Genomic DNA, 19,772 nt, shown 5'->3' with positions numbered 1-19,772 from the left:
GGCTGATTTCTAAGTTCGAGGCCAGCCTGGTCTACAGAGTGAGTTCCAGGATAGGCAGGACTATACAGAGAAACCCTGTTTCGAAAAACCAAAAAACAAAACAAAAAAAAAACCCCAAAACCAAAACAACAACAAAAAACATTTGTCTGCAGTCAAACTGGAAGCTTCCAGTTCTAGAAAAATCCACGGAGGTGCTGGATGCAGCCCCCCTCCCTCCCAGTTGCTGCCTATGCTTGAGGACCTAGGTAGGAGGTCATCTCACATTCTATTTCCACTCCAGGACATGGCCATCCGCCCTGGATGGCTTTTCTTTTCCCACTGGGGTGGGATAACTTCCTTCTGGGGTGTGAATCGGAAGCTCGTGAGGCCTTCCCAACCCCCCACCCCCACCCCGGGTCTGTCTCGCAGGCGGGAATCCGACTGGAAAGAGGTTCCTCACTCCCTCTCAGGAACCTCCGCTGGCTGTGGGAAAAGAGGGGCGTGGACTACGGGCAGAGGTGTGACCTAGGGAGGCCGCAGCCGCCTGTGGGAGGGGCCAAGATGCGAGCTCCATCTTCTTATTGGCCAGTAGCGGAGGGTGCGACTTGGAGCGGGCCTCGGGGTCTACCCTGCCTCGGGCCCAGGGGGAGCCCTAGCCGCGCACGCTACAAGTTGGGCAGGGGGCGGGGAGGGCGGCGGTGGAGGGCCGGACGGGAGGGCTGAGGCGTGTCTCGCAGGAGGTGGCGCGCTCTTGGGAGGCGGGGCCAAGGCGCAGGTACGCAGCTCCCATTGGGCGGTAGTGTGGGCGGGACTCGGCGCCGCTGCGAGGCAGGCCCCGCCCCCAGCCCGCGGGGATCTGCGCTGCGGCGGAGGCGGTGAGCGCGCGGGCTTGCGGCGGCGGTTGGCGGGCGGGCTTCCGCCGTTGGGACCGCCGCGGCCTGGTCGCTCAGGCTCGGACGCTGCGTCAGGCGGGCTGGGGGTGGGTGAGCCCGCTGCGGCCTTGGGAGGGCCGGGCGGGGCGCGGGCGGAGAGCCTGGGGAAGGGCGGCGGCTGGGCCGGACCAGCTGGGCCGCGTCCGGTTCTGCGCAGGGCCCACGTGCGGCCGAGGCCCTTGGGGGCTGAGAACCTCCAGTTACCTGCTCCGAACCCTGTATTTCTGATCTGAATCCCCTTCTTTGCAGCCTGAGCCCCATCCCTGCCGAGAGCCTCGTATTTCCGGCCTGATCCCTATCTTCTGCAGCCTGAACCCCGTATTTCCGGCCTTAGATATCTCTTCTGCAACCTGAGCCCCGAGTTTCCTACCTTATCCCCCCTCTTTGAAGCCTGAACCCGTGTCCCTTCTGAGACCCCGAATTTCATGCTGGAAGCCCCCTATTAACCCGGTACCCCGACCTCTGCAGTATCAACCCAATATTTCACCACCTCCCCCTCTCCCGTGCAGCCTGAATCGTGGATTTGGTACCCCGTTTCTGCAGCCTGAATTTATGTCCTTGCTGAAAATTCTGATTTCTTGTCTTATTTCTTCCCTTTGGACCCCCTTTGCAGTCTAAGCCTCCAGTTTGCTGCTCGAACCCTGTTCGTGAATCCCCTGTTGTGAACCCCGGAGTTTAAGAATCGCAGTCCCTGTGGCCCACACTCCCTCTAACCTGACCTCCCATTCATTGCTGTAAACCCTGTATTTCCTGCTGAATTCAAGTTTCTACAGCCTGAATCTCAGTTCCTGTGTGAACCCCATCTTTGTTTCCTTGCTGCAAACCCTACCTCTTCTACCTGACTCCTACCTGAACCTCCTCCTTTGCTATGGACATACTTGGTGTCCAAACCCCAGTCCCTGCTACCGAGCCTTATCTTTTGTTACCTGAATTCCCATAACTGCTGCGCAGAGTCCTTGTTATCTCCTGAAACCCCACCCTGCTTTAATGAACTCCCATCCTTACTAGGAACCCTCTTCCCCCAGCTCTGCTGCCTATAATCCCTCTGGAAAACCTCTCCTGCGTATGAACCCTTCTACCACATAAACCCTTGTTTCTGCTGGTAGGTTCCCTTCTTGTTGCTGCTGTCCTGCCTTCTGCTTTGGTCCCCCTCCCCCATCTTTCCATTTCTGTCCACAGCCCTGGCTGCTTCTGCCAGAGGTGTCATGTCGTGAGCCCTGCATCTGTCCCTGTCCTTCCAGGGAATGGGGTAGCCCGTATGTGTGGAGTGTGTTGTGCTGCAGCCACCCTTCAGGCCTGAGGCAGGGAGGGTTTGTGAACTTCGCTTGTTCAAAACGCATGCTGCTGCTGCTGCTGCATGTGCCATCAGAATAGTCTGCGTGCAACCTTGAAGAGGGAATCTGTTGAATTTTATTTATAGAAAACAAGACATTTCCTCAAATTCCAGGGCCCTGCACTTGACTGTCCCTTGGCTTTTTGCCCACCGTCTCAAGGCCAGGCTCTGAATTGACCCGTGTCCTAGAAGCTGTATGTGAGGCTAGCCTCTGTCCTGGAAGATTGTGTATGTGTGAATATGCAAGCAGCACCTTTTTAAAAACACATTTTGTTGCAGGGGACCTCTGGCATCAGTCAAGCCTGTAGTGCCGAGAGCTCACATACTCCTTTCTGAGTCATGACGGATGCCAAGTATGTCCTCTGCCGATGGGAGAAGCGATTGTGGCCTGCGAAGGTGACAGCCCTTACTCTCTTAATTTCAGGAATTAGAAATGACTTTTGGTGACAATAAAGTCTTTATCAGGCTCTGTTCTCTCAGAGTGACTCTGAGAGAGAGCTGAGCCTGAATGCTTGGCACCCGGATCTATTGGCACGAGTCCCAGGGTTCCCTCCACTCCAGGGGGTTTTGGTCTGGTGCTTAGGAGGGAGGCCCTATATCCAGAATTGTCTTTAATTTTTCACACTAAAGGAAAAAAAAAAAAACACCTAAAAAACGGAGTCAGCTCTAAGAAGGCTGTGACCACGGGAGGGCCTTGCTATGAGCCCCAGACAAGGATAACTGCGGCTCTATCTAGCAAGTCAGCAGGAAGTGCCGAGCTCCGGCCCTGTCCTGGGATAGCGGTGGGCTTGGGGGCCTCAGTTTATGCCTGAGTAAGAGGAGTTCAAGTCAGGTTTCTTTTAAATGCTGTGGCTGCCGCCTGGGAAAGGGTTCTGCTGTCTATCCCTCCATTGCCATAACAAGATTTCTTTTTTTATTCTTCTTTTTTCACACTTAGGTTTTGGCCAGAACTGAGACTACAGCAAAAAACAAGAGAAAGAAGGAATTCTTCCTAGATGTGCAGATACTCTCACTAAAGGACAAGTTGAGTGTGGCTGTTTCTGCTTTTGTTTTCCTAATACTGTCTTTCCCCTTCTGTCTGATGTTTCTGATATGCTTCTCACAAAGGAAAGAGAAGCCTGCTTCTGCTGGGCTTATGAATTCTCTGCGTCCGTGTTTCCACGCTAAGAATCTTATAGGAAGGACAATAGATTTTATTTGACACCAATTTCAGGTTGAAGGTCTTATTACATGAGGTGCAGGGGATCTACAGGGAGCTGGATCTCAAGGGCAGAGAGATAGAAGTTATTCTCAGGGATCCATCCTGGGGTCTTTGCCCCCACCAAGGACTTGTTTCTGATCTACCTGTGCCAGGCTCACTGCTCCACTAAGAAAAGAAATTTTTTCATACTGGAAAGGCAGATGGGCGGCAGGACTCTGTTGTCCTGCACCTGGTGACCCTTCATGGGTCACCAGCAAGGACGATGTGGGTGTGGGCCTGTGGTGCCTGCCGTCCTTCTGAAGAGTCCACTAGCCGCTTGTCTCCTGGGTCCCTCCTGGCCGCTCCTTCCTGCCACTGTCTTCAGAGCCCGCCACCAGAGAGTCCCCAGCTTCCCGCTCTCCCTGCGGCAGGGAAGGTAATTGAATACTTGAGTTTAAAAGGAAAGCAAGTCCTTTTAAACTAAAACGAGCCTGCTGGGCTGTAAACAGCTCTTGGTGACATTAGCAGCTACTCAGAAAACCTAACAAAGGAGTTATTTGTGCAGTTGAAAGTCGGATTCGCCTCATGAAAGTCCCAATTTGAATTTATTTTTACTCTTAACTCCAGCAGACCTTTTCTTTCTTAAAAGAGGGGCAAAAATGGAAAAGAGGGGGCATACCCACCCTGGTTGGCTGTATGTGTTCCCTTGGCAGCATCTGTCCCTGTCCTTCCTTCATGGTGACTTTGTGTGTGAGTGGAAGGTTGAGAGGGACATCTGGACAGTTGGGTTGCAGGCTGCTGGCACTAACCAGCTCATTGTCGTCCAGGATCCAGGTTAAGAGCTCAGCCGTGGAGGCACTGCAGAAGTCGCACATTGAGAACATTGCTGCCTTCCTGGGTAAGAGTTCTAGCCAGGCCACTAAGGTGCTGTGGTGCAGCCACAGGGGACCCCATAGAAAGGAAAAACATGGATTTGCCCGCTTCCCCCTCCTTTTTTAAGGCAAGGTCACATGTAGCCTAAGTTGGTCTTGAAAGCACTGTAGCAGAGGCTGACCCTGAACTCCTTCCTGATCCTTCTGCTTCCACTTCCCCAGTGCTGTGAGTGCCACCGCTCCCTATGCAAGGGTGCTGGAACAGCCCAGGGCCTCTTAGACACTCCCCATCCTACCAGCTCTGTCTTCTCGCGTGTGGGCAGTGCTGGGGATGAAGGCAACCTGAGCCGCATGGCTGCTGCTTCTACATAGTGTGCTGCTTTGCTGGAGTTGGAGTCTCACACTGCAGCTAGGCAGGCTGGGGAGTGGCGGCAGTCTTCCCGCTTGAACCTAGGGCTGGGATTACAGGGATTGTTTTCCACGCCCGGGTTCTAGCTGGGATCTTCCACACCACCCAACTAACTGCTTCTTAGACTTTTGCCCCAAACCAGATCTGCCAGATGGTAAGAACCACCCTAGAGCCTTGTGATGGGTATGGAGACCAGGAGAGGACACCCGCCCCACATACAGGAGCAAAGAGCCCTCTCTGAGGTTACAATGTAGGGATGAAAATGGACTGAGGCTCAGGGTCAGGAATGACTAGGAAGTCGGAGTGAGTGCGATCTCACGTCCTGTCCTCGCTGGGCCCCAGACACTCACTCAGCATCCTTAGTAATAAATAATAGGCTGAGGCTGTTGCCTGTGACAGAGGGAACCCTGCTCACGGGAAGCCTTATATTCAGTCCTGGGACCACAGCATGTATATATAACATATGGACAGACACACATGCAAATATAACAGAGACAGATACATACATACATGCATGTAGACATACAAACAGACACATATGTATAACACAGACATGCATAATATACAGACACGTATACATAACATACAGAGACACATGCATACATAACATAGAGATAGATAGATGCACGCATGCAGACATACATAATGTACATAAATTGCCAATTATAAAAAGGCCAGGGGAGCAAGGTCAGAGTGGTCAGCTTCCGTGCTCTACCTTTGTGTCATTCGAAGGTGCCGTGGGTGAGTCATGGCGGTTGGGACTTGGCTTCCTTTGTATGTGTAGGGCCTCAGTTCAGCACTTGCTGTCATTTCCTCGAGTGGCTGAGCTAGACTCCTTCTGCATCCCACTCCAGACCTGGCACAGGTGTACATGGAGAGTGTTCTAGATACCCAGCAGAGCCCGGCAGTAGCATCAACTTTCCCTCAGACAGGCCCAGCCCAGGGGAAACAAGGACTTCATCCCTAGGAGTCCACAGCTGCATGGGGAGCTGTGGGCTGTGCTGATCACCTTGCTTATTGAGTATGGGCATCCTTGTGTGGGCCCAGAATGTTGGGGGCTATTTGCTTGTGAGCACATTTTAGTATTTGTTAAGCAATTGTCAAGTGTGGGTCTAATAGAGGGAGGTGGTGTGCCTAGCAAGTGTGAAGCTGTGCCGCCATCCCATTCACTTAGAGTGCTGCTTTCTCGAGACATCCAAATCCATTTGTGCAGTGTTGCTCTAGGACTTGGAGGGATTTAACATTTAGCCAGTCAGGCTGAGGTCAGTCTGGGTTTGTTATCTTAAGTCATAAACCTGAGTGAGTGTATAGCCATCTTTTAGCTTTGTCTTCTTGTGGGGATGGGTGCGTGGCACTCAGAGTAGTTACTGACTCTATTGTTCCATGGCTGTGATTGTGAGCCCTAGGCATCCATGTGGAACCCTCACTGTGTATCTTTGTCCCCATAGCCTCTCAGAATGAAGTCCCGGCTACTCCCCTGGAGGAGCTGACTTACCGACGCTCCCTGCGAGTGGCCCTGGATGTCTTGAATGAAAGGACCAGTCTGAGTCCTGAAAGTCATCCAGCAGAAGATGGGACCACACTGTCACAGAAGGAGAAGCCAGATGCAGATGTGGCCTCACAGGTCTCCAGTGCTGCTGCTCCATCTTTCCTCGGTGAAGATGGTCAAACTGTGGTAGCCGAGTGCGCATCCAGCAGGAGGTGGGAGTGCAGTCCAAAAAGCCTGTCGCCGTCATCCGCATTTGAGGAAGATCTCAGGTGCAAAGTGGGCTCCAAGACAGCCCTCTCAGAGAGTGGAGCCCCAGGAGCTGAAGTGCCTGCCCCCACTGGAGACAAGTCTCAGGATGATTCTGGGTTACAGCTGGACCATGGGCAGGAGAGCACAACCAAAAAGAGGCAGAGGAATTTGGGAGTGAAAACTACCCGGCACCGAAGATCAGAGTCTAGCCTTTCCAAGGGAGAAAGTGTCTCAGAGAGTGAGGGACAGGCAAGCAGCTGTGTGGCCCTGGCTTCACCTAGGCTGCCCTCCCAAACCTGGGAGGAGGATCCCTGTGACTGGGTCGAATCATCAGGCAACATCAGGCTGCTCTCGGCCTCTGAGAGAAGCAGAGGATGCCCCACAAAGAGGCCACGCTTGGATGGAGGCCAGAACCCACCCACCAGGCAGCTGGGGACTAGAACTGTGGGGGCAGCGTCCTCCCCTAGGAGCTGTTCTGGGGAGGTCATGATGCTGTGCGGTACTGGAGAGGGTGACAAACCAGAGGAAGGTAACCATGGACAGAGCCGCCTGCTGTGGGGTTCTGAGGTGTGCCTCGGGCATGTTGTTTGTATGTAAAAGGCTCGGTGTCCCCAGGTCTGCCCATCCCCCTAAAGTATAGTGACTTTATCTCCTCCCAGATATTTCTTTGTGTTTGAGTACAGTAGGAGCCAGGCAGGGCTGGGAGGCAGCTGCTGACCCAGGCAGGGATGGATCCCTGCTAAGCACTTCTATGTTGTGGTTGCTCACTGCAGAGTTAACAGCATGCTCCCGGTAAGTGAGGGGTCTCTGAGAAGCTGAGGGGATTAGGAGGCCTGGTGTCAGGAGCTGTCTGAGATCACACTGAGACCTGTGTGGCTGCAGCTCAAGGGTTAGTCCCCTGTGAACCTGTCGCCCATTGAGCTCTGGCAGGAGGATTCACAAATTGGGTGCGTGGCCGAGTGGATGTGAGACACAGTAGGATGCCTCACAAGAACGTATTCTGCCCTGCTATGGCCTACAGGGAGCAGCTGAGGAGAAGGGGACTGTCTGGCCTTGTTTGCAGTCACATTTTGGTTCTGGGGACTCATTGTCTGCATTTTCTGGGTGGCCACATCATATAGGGAGTCTGCACGCTTCCCGAGCACTACTGTTGGTTTCTCTGTTTATTTTTTTAAATGTACTTGAGACTGGAGCTCAGAGCTAGAATGCTTGCCTGGCAAGAACAAGACCTTTTGTCCATCCCCAGCACCAGAATTGAAACAATAAAGGAGGGCCATCAAGACAGCTCCATAGGTGAAGACACTTGCCACTAAGCCGGGTGACCTGAATTTGATCACTGGAGCCTATAGGGTAGAGAGAACTGACTCCACAAAGTTCTTCTGGTTTCCATATGTGTGCTCTAGTGCATGTACATGCATACATGCAGGCGCATACACACAAGACTCACACAAGCATACATAATACATGCATACACGTGCAGACAAAAAATGCACTCAAGCATGTACAAACAATGGCATGCACAAACACAAAAACATGGAGAAATATTTTAAAGGAAGACAAACCAAATTCTGGCCATGAGTTGCACCCTTGTTGAATTTTGCTCGGATCTGTCCTTTTTCATGGACGGCCCTTTGTCCCTAGCCCTTTGCAGGGTGAAGTAATAGCCAAGCCATTAAGTGGTGTGCTCCTGTCTCAGCAGATCCTATGTCCTCAGAAGAATCCACGGGGTTCAAGTCCATCCACTCCCTGCTGGAGGAGGAGGAGGAAGAAGAGGAGGAGGAGGAGCCACCCCGGATCCTCCTCTATCATGGTAAGAGAGGTTGCACTTGAGAACGGGGTAAGGAGCCCGTCCTGCGCATTATCCCATAGAGCCAGCTAGGTGTTTGGTGCTGGTGGAGTTTTTTGGTTTTGTTTTTAGACAGGGTCTCACTGTGTACCTCTAATTGGCCTGCAACTTGCTGTGTAGACCGGACTGGCTTCTAACTCAGCAATCTGCCTACCTCTGCTTCCAGAGCGCTGGGATGAAAGTCAGGTGCCTCCATAGGTGATGCTGTTTCAGTTTCTATGCTCTGACCTGAGACTTGTCTAGAGCCTTGTGTCGTCCTTCTGTCTCTAATGGAGGCCGAGGACCTGAGAAGGTAACCAGCTGTGTATGGAGGCCAGCTTTGGCTGTCCCCTAGCCAGGCACTGAGTAAAGATGTAGGCTCGTTTGCCCTAAGTTGGGCAGAGCTAGCTTTACCAGTGGTTCATGTCCATCCAGGGAACTGTAGGTTCTTCTTTAAGGGTACTACATGATGCAGTGTGCAGCTGAGAATGACAGTGAGTTGGGGCACACTGAGAGCACAGTGCCACATCTCAGCCACTGAGGAACCCAAGGACTGTCCCTTAGCCAGGTGCACATTGAGGTAGGGTACATGGAGGCCAAGGATGTGGCCTGGGTGATGTGGGGCAGGCTGAGGGGCCTGCAGAGTGTTAGGGTTCTTAGCGAGTGCCAGCCAGACTCCATCCCCATCTAACCTTTCTTCCCTTTTTCGTTGGCATGAGTTCCCAGGCTGAGTGCTCTCTGAGTACCCCCGGCTAAGTACTGCTGAGTCCTCTGGACTAAGTACCACTGAGTATTTAGACTGTTAGAAGGGCCCCGGGTGCTGATGTGAGTTGCACCTCATAAGTCCTCAGCATTTGGATCAGATCTGAAGACTAGCTCAGACTGGCTGCAGAGAGACCCCAGCATCCTGACCTTAGAGTCTCCTGTGTCCTCTGTGGCAGGCTTGAGCTGATGGCCTCATTAACCCACCACACCAAGCTGAAGACAATTGCCAGTTCCCAGCCAGGATGTCTGAGGTGCTTGGTGCTCTCCTTCATGGACTGTCCCCTTCCTAAGAGCCTTGTCACCTCCTGCCCTGGGGAGCTCTTCAAAGCCTCTGGTTTCATGGTGGGAGGCATGGCTGTATCCCCTCCACTCATTTTCCTGATAAAACTATAACAGTCTATATCAGTTGCTCATCCTGGGATTCTTGGCATGTAGAAAATGTTAAATTTTATGCAGAAAACTAGGTGGAAGCAGAGGGATCCCTGCAAGTTGAAGGCCAATTTGGACTACCTAATAAGATCCTGCCTTAAAACAAATAACAGCCAGGCGGTGGTGGCGCACGCCTTTAATCCCAGCACTTGGGAGGCAGAGGCAGGTGGATTTCTGAGTTCGAGGCCAGCCTGGTCTACAGAGTGAGTTCCAGGACAGCCAGAGCTACACAGAGAAACCCTGTCTCGAAAAAAACAAAAAAAAAAAAACAAATAACAAAGGCAGGGCCGTGGCTCTGTGGTAGAGAACTTGTCTAGCATTGACAAAAGCCTGGGTTCCATTCCAGGCTCAGTGTCCTGTACATTAGGTATGTGCATGAATGTCATCCCAGCCCTTGGGAGGCAGGGACATGCAGGTCCCTGAGTTCAGGCCAGTCTGGTGTAAGTAGAGAGACCCTGTCTCAAACAACAGCAAAGAGTGATGTTTCCTCCTCTAAGAATGTTATGTTTTCTGCATTTTGTGACCTGTTTCTCAGATTCTTTGAACTTAATGTTCCTGGAGAGGACAGTGTATTCTGTGAGCCTCATGATGATATAATGTACATTTTGGTGCGGCGCTGCACTGAGCATGAACCTCACTCACCTGGTGTGGGTGCAGACTTCTAAATGTCTGCTTTTGGAGGGTGCTAGAACTCAGAGGTGGGGGGTTTTGATATGGAACTCAAACATCCTGCTGCTGGCTTCATCTCGTCACAGGACGTCAGACACATACAGTCATGGCCTCCTGCCCCACAGTGGGCACTGAGACACCATTCTGTGTGTCTGGGTTCCTGGGTAGGTTGGAGTTGGGTGTAACCAGCACAGTGATGGGCGTGGGTGTCTTTGACGCTTCTTGTCTGTACTGTACTTGTGTGAGGCAGATTTGACTCATCTGGGTTGTTTTGTTTTGTTTTTTTTTTTTTTGCCCTTTTTTTTATTGTAGAACCACGATCATTTGAAGTAGGAATGCTGGTCTGGCTTAAATACCAAAAATACCCATTCTGGCCAGCTGTGGTAAGTGCACCTGCCAAGGGCACCGAGTCCCTCATCATCAGGCCTGTTCCCCTGCTCTAGCAGGTAGTTTGGTAGCCCTGTTAATGCTGAAAGGCCTGGGTGCTAATGACTCAGACATAGGCACAGCCCCCGACAGCAGGGCCTGGTCATTGATGAGTGCCATTTCACATGGCATTCTGAGTGAAACTCATGCCCAGCTGCCTCAGGGGAATCTGTCAGCAGTGTGCTACTAACTTCTGCATGAAGACACCAAGCTGCACCCTTCCCAACCCCGCATGTAGGCCGCGCCCTTCTCAACCCCGCAGGTAGGTCCCATGAAGGCGCCAAGCTACGCCCTTCTCAATCCCTGCACTTAGGCCCCATGATGACAGTGGGCATGGCGGCGTGGCATACTCATCCCTGAAGGCTGAGGTAAGAAGATCAGGAGTTCATGGTCCTTAGCTACAGAAGAATGTTTGGAGGCCAGCCTGGGCTACATCATGAGAGCTATCTCCAGATTTGTCTCAGTCCCACCCAAGGTCTGTCATGTGGCCTGTGAGTCTGCTCCTGGCATTGCGACCACTCCTGTGAGGACTTCTCTCTCTCTCTCTCTTTTTTTTTTTTTTTTTTTTTTTTTTTTTTTGGTTTTTCGAGACAGGCTTTGTCTGTAACCCTGGCTGTCCTGGAACTCACTCTGTAGACCAGGCTGGCCTCGAACTCAGAAATCTGCCTGCCTCTGCCTCCCAAGTGCTGGGATTAAAGGTGTGCATCATGACTGCTCGGTTGTTGCCGTTCTTTAAAGGTGGAGACATTGCAAGTGAGACAAGTACTGTGCCACCAGGGCCACAGTCCAAGCCTCAGTTAATTTTTGTCAAGTGGTGCAGGTGTTTAATTCTGGAATGTTGGCTGTATATGGTGTCACAGGCCTGTCATTCCAGCACTTGGGAAGTAAGGCAGAAGGATGGTGAGTTCATGACCATCCCAAAAGAGGAGCAGAGGAGAGGGACAGACAGAAGACCTGGGGTGAAAGTGAATGCTAGTAGTACTGTGGAAGCAGCTGGCTCAGGGATGCTGAGTGGCCTCCCTCAACCCCGTCCTCACCTTTCTGGTCTCCAGTGTGTGCACAGGGCTGACAGTTTCCAGGCACAGGGTAGACCTGAGGGTTGGTGTCCTGGAGACCATCTGACCTGCTTAGGAAGAGACTTGCCAGGCTTACTGCTTATGGCCCCACAGTGGGCTGAGTCAGCCGTATACTGTGGAGTCTGTGTTTCCCTAGTGCCCATCTCTGAACAGTTTCCACTCAGCCCAGAGGCAGTTACCTGGAATTTAGGCAGACAGGCATAGGCAGGGATGTGGCATGTTACTAAGAGACCAAGATGAGAGCTTGACATGGTGGCATACACCTGTCATCCTCATCAACAACAGTTCAAGGCCATGGGCTATGGGAGACTCTTGGGTCGGCTCTGAGAGTCTCTGGCTGTGCTAGAATAAAGGCCTCAGTTTAGCTCTTAGAGCCCTCAGGAGGCCAGACTGTAGTGTGCCTGCATTCTGGGGAGATGGAGGCAGACACAGAAGGACTCTCTAGACCGTGTGTCTGGAATGTACAGTTGCACTGACAGAGGCCTCATCTCAATCAAGGTGGAAGGTCAGTAATGGTACCTGCACTGTCTGTGGCTTATACATGCACACAAGGGTTTAAGAACAAGACCCAGATGGAGAATTGTGGATTCTACCTCGTAATACCACAGAGCCATAGGAAGCAGTGGGGTTGCACAAACCCTGCCCACTCGCCTCAACACTCGAATGGCAAGGCCCAGCCCTAGAGAGGGCCTTGGAGGAGATGGAGAGCTTACACTCTGCCCCTTGTTCATGCTGTGGTGTCCTAATCTGCCCACAGGTGAAGAGCGTCCGGCGGAGAGACAAGAAGGCCAGTGTGCTCTTCATTGAGGGCAACATGAACCCCAAGGGCCGAGGGTTAGTGATGCCATAGTTAGGGCATGGGCAGGAGTGGGAATTCTTTTTGGTGTCCTGACTAGAGCTGCCGACATAGTCCAGAGTCCACAGTGTCACTTGGTGTCTCAGCCAGATGGCTAGAACTTCCAGCCAGGACCCTTTGTCCCTGCATGCCGCACCATAGCAGAACTTCAGCAGAACATGGTTCTTAGTGAACTGGTTCTGGCCAGTTTGCCTAAGGGTTCTCACCCACATCAGCAGCCGCATGAGCTGGCCAGCCTGCTCACAGTGGCCTCAGAGTCCCCTCAGGTACCTTCAAGAAGGTGACCTTGGATACCTGTGTGCACCCAGGGTGGCTGGTTGGAGTAGGGACCTGGGCCCCCAGTGCTATGGAGGTGCTACAGCCTAGAGCAGGGTTAAGTCTCGGAGGAGGGTACTTCTCCTGGGTTGAGGCCACCTGTGCTCACCTTGGCCTCTGCTCTGTCAAGAATCACTGTGTCGCTGCGACGGCTCAAGCACTTCGACTGCAAGGAAAAGCACGCACTGCTGGTAGGTGGTGGCCTGTGCTCTGTTGGCACTGGGAGCTTTGCTTTTGGAGTGTGTGTGTGTGTGTGTGTGTGTGTGTGTGTGTGTGTGTATGAGCATATGTGTGCATGAGCACATGTGTGCATGTGTGCGCACACATAAGCATGAATGAAAGGTGGGTATGTCTAAGGCATCTCATGGAGGTCAGAGGACAGCTGACTGGTGTCAGTTTTTTTCCCCTTATTTGAGGCCCCATGTACCCCAGGCTCACTGGTCCTGGAGTATCTGGATTCTCCCGTCTCTGAATCTGTGTCACCCTGGAAGGGCTGGGCCTCTCCTGCACTACCACATCAGATTTTATGTGGTTCTGGGGATTTGAACTTGTTTTTCTGAATAACCTTTGACTCCCTGGCCAGGAAAAATTTTGTTCTATTGACTCAAACCAAAACACCAGATTGTGGGGTGATGGTGTACCCTGTGCAGTTGGGTGCCATGGCTCCTGCGTGTAGCTGTTGTGGTCAGTCTCTCTGAGAGTAGGTCTTGGGGAACGCTGAGGTGATAGCAAGTACTGCTTGCTGTAGATGTACACCAGAAGTGTCTCAGCACACATCCCAGTCAGTAACGTGCCAGGATGAGGCTCCGACTCACTGCCAGACCCCACCATGGGAAGGCATAGTCCAGCACTGAGAAACAAATGAGAGGACCCTAGTGCTCACTGGCTAGCCAGGATCAGTGAGCGACTATGTCAGCAAAGAAGTGGCTAGTGATCAGGGAAGGTACCCATCAGCCTCTGGCCTCCACGCTATGAGCACACACACAAGTCTGGGTGTGGGACACAGCAGCCCCAAGGGGAGTTAGAGGGTGGCTAGAAGCTGAGTTAGGAGGATTAGGAGCTGAAGAGCCAGCCTTGGTTACATACAAAGCCTGGACTACATGAGACCCTGTCTGAAAAACACCAAAAAGGTCAATTGTTAGTTCAATGGCTTCCTGAAGCCTGAAAGTGCCTGCCTGTAATACCCTCAAAAGTGCCAGGCCGCAGTGGAGTGACTGAGAGCCCTGGCCGCACAGTACCCACTTAAGCCTGGGAGCCTAGAAAACTAAGGTTGAGTGCCTTTAGGGCTGACACAGCCAACTTATACCCAGCTTTTGGGTTTTGTAGGACAGAGCCAAGGAAGACTTTGCCCAGGCCATTGGCTGGTGTGTCTCGCTTATCACTGACTACCGTGTGCGGCTGGGTATGTGGGCAGCACCCCAGGGAGTGGGTGGGGTGAGGTTGATGGTACCTTGTCATTGGCTCCTGTTGAGGGCAGGATGGAGGGGCCAAAACAAATGTAGTTGTCGTCCTACATTCCCTCTCGGCTGTCTAACCTGTGACAGTACTCTGTCTGTGGAAGCAGGCGCAGGTGCAGGCACAGCCCTCATTGAAGGCCCTACACAGTTCTGCCTCTGTGTGGTGACTCTGGCTGTCGCCTGAACCCCTGGCAACTCTTTCCTGGGGTTGTGGACAGACTCGCACCCCACAGACCTTCCTCAGGGTAAAGCACAAACCAGAAGGTCTGAGCGCAGCCTTCTCTTGTGCCTTCCACAGGCTGCGGCTCCTTTGCTGGGTCCTTCTTGGAATATTACGCTGCTGATATCAGTAAGTATAAGAGTGGTCTTCAACATGGGGTCTACTTTTGGTCCTGAGAGACCATCTTCCTGCTGTCCTTGGTGGATGCACTGAAGTGCCAATTACATCCTGTGCAGAGCTCTGTCACCAGCTGCCATCATGCCCTGCTGTGTGGGCATAATGTGTGCTAGGCAGGGGGTTGGGGGATCTAAGGAGTGCTGCCCTCACACTGAGACAATGAGCTGGCACACCCAGTGGTTATCAGGAGATTCTCCTTGTGTGCATGGGAGCTCGGTAGAAGGGGTCGGTGAAGGAGCCTGAGGTTGAGGTTGGAAGGTGAGAACATCAACTCTGACTTTGTGCTCCTCTTGCAGGCTACCCTGTACGCAAGTCTATCCAACAGGATGTCCTGGGGACCAGGTTTCCTCAGTTGGGCAAGGGGGACCCTGAGGAGCCTATAGGGGACAGCCAGCTGGGACAGTGGCGGCCATGCAGGAAGGTACTGCCTGACCGCTCCAGGGCTGCACGGGATAGAGCCAACCAGAAGCTGGTGGAGTACATCGTGAAGGCCAAGGGTGCAGAGAGCCACCTGCGAGCTATCTTGCACAGCCGCAAGCCCTCACGCTGGCTGAAGACATTCCTGAGCTCCAATCAGTATGTGACATGCATGGAAACATACCTGGAGGATGAGGCGCAGCTGGATGAGGTGGTAGAGTACCTGCAGGGCATCTGCCGAGACATGGATGGCGAGGTGCCTGCGCGCGGCAGTGGAGACCGCATTCGTTTCATCCTGGATGTGCTGCTGCCCGAGGTGGGTGCCCCAGATCCCCATGCTCAGCACAGCAGGGCCTTGTACCGTGTCCCTGCTAAGGGTTCCAGGAAGAAGCTGACAGCCTGTGTCCGTCCATCCCTGTGTTGCTGGGGGTGGGACGTGCTCACATAAGTTGGAAAAGAAAACAGTGGTAGGGCTGTGTGCTCCTGGTATCTTGGGCTGGCCTCAAACTGGGGACACTCTTGCTTCAGCCTCCTACGTACTTGGGACAATTCCCACCACTGTACCTGACCCCTGTAATTACCGTAACTACTACTGTGTGTAACTTTAAAACTGGGTGCTTTTGACCATGACTGGCTTGTGACACTGGAAATGGAGCCCAAGGCCTCAAACATGTCAGGTTAGCTCTCTGCTCACTGAGCCATGGCCCAACTCTCCTCCTTCCACAGGCAATCATCTGCGCCATTTCCGCAGTGGAGGCGGTGGACTACAAGACAGCTGAGCAGAAGTACATCCGTGGCCCCACACTTAGCTACCGGTAGGTCCTCCCACGGTCGTGTGCTGTGCTGTGTCCCTTGTTGTGACAGGGCGGCCAAGCCCCTGTCCACAGGCAGTACAGGTGCTGTGTGTCAGTGCAGAGGTGTGCTGGGTCAGCTGGGCCTTCTTTACAGGCAAGGGCTGGACATAGGCCCAGGTCTGCGGGCTGTGTTCCGCTATGGGCCAGGCTGGCTTAAGCTAGGACCCTAGGGCAGGGCCACAGCCGCCTCTGCAATCCCGGCCGTCGCGTGCTCTGCTCAAGACCCCTGAAATCTCTTTGTGAGGAGCATTGTGGGCGCTGTCCCGCCTGCTCCCCTGTGGCTGATGGAGAGCACAGAGCTAGATTAAGAGGCAGTATAGCCGTCAGCAGAACAGTGAGTTGAAGCTGCCTGTCCTGTCACCTACAGCACTCCTAAAATGTGTGGCCCCAGGGCCTCTAATCCACCTCTGGGCATGCTGCCAGACTTCAGTGGGAGACAGGCAGGGCAGGGCAGTGACAGGCAGAGGATGCCCCTGCAGTCACAAATAGGGTCTCCATCCAGAACCTCTAAAAATACGTTGGCATCCCTAGGAGGACAGCGGGGCCACTGGCACAGGACCTCCTGGTACCCAGGGCAGCCATATTAGGTGGCAGCGTCCACTGACCTGCTCAGGAGTGTCAGCTCCTGTCATTTGCAGGATTGTGACCCTGAGATAACATTGCAGCAAGAACCCCTGGACAGACCCTCAGGCTTTGATCCAGTCGCCAGCTCTCAGCAGGCGCGGGCTCCATATTAAGTACACACATGTAGTGTTCTCATCTTGGTACTTGCGAGGTGAGGAGGAGCCTATCTGGGCTGTAGAAGCTGTCTCAGTCAGTGAAGTGCGGATGTTGTCATCCCTGGGCCTGTGGGAAAGGCTGGGAATGGTTGCATGTGCCGATTCCAGCCCTGGGAAGGTGGAGACATTCTGGGCTCAATGTCAGTACCCTAATCAGCAAATACCAGGTTCAGGGTGGAGATGGAGGAACATGCATGGTGTCACCCTGTGGCCTCCATATTGTGCATGTGTGTACATGAATACCTGCGTGTGCCTGGTGCCTGAAGATGTCAAAAGAGGGCCTTGGATCTCCTGGAAATGGAGTTAGGAATGGTTGTTATGGAGGTACCTTGGGGGTGGGTGCTCTGAACTGAATTCAGGTCCTTGGCAAGATCAGCAAGTTGTTTTAGTCTATGAGCCATTTGTCCAGCTCCTGAAATAATATTCTTTTTTTTTTTTTTTTTTTTTTGGTTTTTCGAGACAGGGTTTCTCTGTATAGCCCTGGCTGTGCTGGAACTCACTCTGTAGACCAGGCTGGCCTTGAACTCAGAAATCTACCTGCCTCTGCCTCCTAAGTGCTGGGATTAAAGGCGTGTGCCACCACCGCCTGGCCTGAAATAATATTCTTTAAAGCAAGTGTGATTGAGCAGAGTAAAGCAGGAGGACTGTTGTAAGATCAAGGCTAGCCTGGGCTATGTGAGACTTTGTCACACACATAAAAAGTCAGCCAGTGGTCAGAGTATTTTCTAGTCTGCACGGAGCCCTGTGTTCCATCCCCAGGTCCCCTGGGAAAGTTTAAGGCCACAGATTCAGTGCAATAACGTTTACTGTCTTGATTTCTTCTGTGGGGCAGTCAGCAGCTTTCTGCCCACGACATCGCCCTCTCAGTTTCCAGACTGCAGTGTCCTCATCGGGTGCCAGCATTGCTGTCAGCTACTCCGCCATGGCAGACCATCTTTCTTGTTCGTGGCCTGTTTTCTTTAATGTGTAAATGCACACTGCTCAGCCTGCATCACTGTGCTGATTGTTCTAGAGTTGTCGGTGCCCACTTGGCCCTTGAGTCTCACGGGCAGTTTCTTGTTTCTTGAAGGGAAAAGGAAATCTTTGACAATGAACTCCTGGAGGAGAGGAACCGTCGCCGTCGCTGATGCCACAGTCTCCTTGGCCAGCCAGCACTGTCTATGGCCTGCCAGAGAACTCCTCGAGAATGTGCTAGAAGCAAGAGGCCTAAGAATGTGCTGACTTTGATCTGTGCATGGGTTCTGCGTCTTCAGCCCTGAGTCTGGGAGATTAGATGCCATCAACACAATAGAAGCCTGCTGGCACCTATGAACAGCTGCTTTCTGGAAGTTTTGTGTGTGTGTGTGTGTGTGTGTGTACGCGTGTCTGTTTGGTTTTATTTTTAATTATTTGTCTATAAATGAGTTGAATGCACATGTGTCGTGGTCATTGCGCAGCGTGGCTGACGAGCGCTTTACGTCCTAGGTTTCTTGGTGTGTCAGCCCTACAGACGCTTCTGGAAAGACTGATTTGAACACATGGCTCCCAGATCATTGACATGTTTCCCTGGCATTGTTTTGCTTATTTCCTCTCTATGGTTTCTGGAATCTTCTCTGCCACTCCTGTGTGGTGAGCAGGAGTTGGGGACGCTTGCAGCAACAATCTTTACAGGTGGGAGATGTTAGGACGTTTGTTCACTGGTGTCCATGTAGTCTTGCAAGGATGAGCAGGCCAGCTGCACTCAGCCCTGACCCCACGTTCCCTGTCCCCACACAGCCAATCACTGAATCCACGCAGGGCTGCCACCACTGGCTTCTAGCCTGGCCCTGCCACCCCACCTAAAAACCTCTTCTGGGCCGAGGGTGGTGGGGATGACTGCAGGAAAAGGCAGATTCCTGCATAGCTGCCATACTGGATGCACAGTCTCAAGGCTGTGTGGAAGCTCTGTCTACCTGGAACGAGGGTGGACAGGGTCCACTGGCAGCAGTGGACGGCCCTGTGCTGAGCTATGCCAGCCAGCTGCAAAGCCCCACAGAGATACTTAGCCAGGTGTTTGGTTACTGGGTATGGAACACATGGGTGTCCTTGACACTTGTGGCCATCTCTGAATGAGATGGAGAGGTGGGTTCAATGGAGATGATTAAGCATCACCCTAGACACCTGCATCCGATAGCACAGTGTGCCAGGATAGTAAGAGATAGGTGGGTATAGACTCGGCCTGTCAGGACAGGCACCACAGTGGGCAGCACTGTCTGTCGGCCTCTTGGCTTGAACTTCTCTACATCTTTGTTAAAACTGAGGGTAGAAGCCTGGTGGTGGTGCTGCATGTCTTTAATCCCAGCACTTGGGAGGCAGAAGCAGGTGGATTTCTGAGTTCGAGGCCAACCTGGTCTACAGAGTGAGTTCTAGGACAGCCAGGGCTACACAGAGAAACCCTGTCTTAAAAAGAAAAAAAAGGAATTGGGGGTGGAGGGAACCAGGTCAGAAATTTGGTAAGACACTGGATTTGAGCTATCAGAATATTGCTGTCAGGGCCTCCGGGCAGAATGACCAGAAGGGGCCTGGTGCCAGGAACTCAACCTCCTGTTGGCATTGGGAGGTGGACCTGCCCTTGGCCCATGTATAGCTCCGTCAGGGAGTAGGAGGCCTTTGAGAACTGCAAGGAGCCTGTGCATGTTCCCCCTCAGTATCTACAGGCTTCACTCCTGTGCACCTGACTATGGCCTTAGAGTTGCTTCTCCCCAGAACAGATTTGTCTCACATCAGGAGTGGCACTTCATCCACCTGGCTGACAGTGCCCCACTGTGTGGTGAGCCTGGGGCGAACAACAGCCTGCTGTCATCCTGGGTCCCACACACAGGCCATCCTGGAGATACAGGCCTCAGCAGATGCCTGCAGCATCCTTACTCTTGACCACTTTAAACACCCTGTGGGTGACGATGGCCTGTATTTCCACTTGTCCACAGGCCACATTTCTCTCTACACCTTGCGTTATGATCTGGCTGCTTTGGAGGGGCCAAGATAGCAGATATGACCCCCGACCCCTGCCTCGTCAGTGCCCCCACATCCTCCACGACTCTCCCAT

General features: G+C 52.8%; 1 protein-coding gene and 1 long non-coding RNA gene across 7 annotated transcripts; one reads left to right on the top strand and one right to left on the bottom strand.

Annotated features, from left to right (window-relative positions):
* Positions 1–788: 788 nt before the first annotated feature.
* Pwwp3a (PWWP domain containing 3A, DNA repair factor) lies at positions 789–18,121 on the top strand. Of its 6 annotated transcripts, XM_031349579.1 has the most exons (15): positions 820–854; positions 1,161–2,013; positions 2,524–2,640; positions 3,182–3,267; positions 4,252–4,322; positions 6,154–6,972; positions 8,140–8,253; positions 10,444–10,514; positions 12,391–12,467; positions 12,935–12,995; positions 14,131–14,206; positions 14,560–14,610; positions 14,955–15,391; positions 15,802–15,890; positions 17,778–18,121. In XM_031349579.1, exons 3-15 carry the CDS (start codon positions 2,584–2,586, stop codon positions 17,833–17,835), a joined length of 2,067 nt encoding a protein of 688 aa, XP_031205439.1. In that variant the 5' UTR covers positions 820–854; positions 1,161–2,013; positions 2,524–2,583; the 3' UTR covers positions 17,836–18,121. The 6 variants fall into 6 exon arrangements, with proteins under 6 accessions (XP_031205438.1, XP_031205439.1, XP_031205442.1 ...); XM_031349578.1 differs by lacking the exon at positions 1,161–2,013 and having other exon boundaries at positions 789–854; XM_031349582.1 differs by lacking the exon at positions 1,161–2,013 and having other exon boundaries at positions 849–958; positions 8,143–8,253.
* LOC116076028 lies at positions 3,420–5,624 on the bottom strand. Its single transcript, XR_004112785.1, has 3 exons — positions 5,421–5,624; positions 4,108–4,752; positions 3,420–3,846 (listed from the first exon to the last, which is right to left on the bottom strand). It is a non-coding gene; the product is annotated as an uncharacterized LOC116076028 (long non-coding RNA).
* Positions 18,122–19,772: the final 1,651 nt, after the last annotated feature.

Source organism: Mastomys coucha, unplaced genomic scaffold (genome assembly GCF_008632895.1).
Source record: "Mastomys coucha isolate ucsf_1 unplaced genomic scaffold, UCSF_Mcou_1 pScaffold4, whole genome shotgun sequence".
NCBI classification, from domain to species: domain Eukaryota; kingdom Metazoa; phylum Chordata; class Mammalia; order Rodentia; family Muridae; genus Mastomys; species Mastomys coucha.
Note: the sequence above shows the minus strand (reverse complement) of the source record. Positions and strands in the feature narration are given on the sequence as shown.

Bases quoted from the DNA above. Each gene is read 5' to 3' on its own strand.
- Pwwp3a (XM_031349578.1), top strand. From the start codon at position 2,584: ATGACGGATGCCAAGTATGTCCTCTGCCGATGGGAGAAGCGATTGTGG. The intron at 6,973-8,139 runs GTAACCATGGAC...CTCCTGTCTCAG, and splicing joins GGGTGACAAACCAGAGGAAG to CAGATCCTATGTCCTCAGAA. The intron at 12,996-14,130 runs GTAGGTGGTGGC...TGGGTTTTGTAG, and splicing joins AGGAAAAGCACGCACTGCTG to GACAGAGCCAAGGAAGACTT.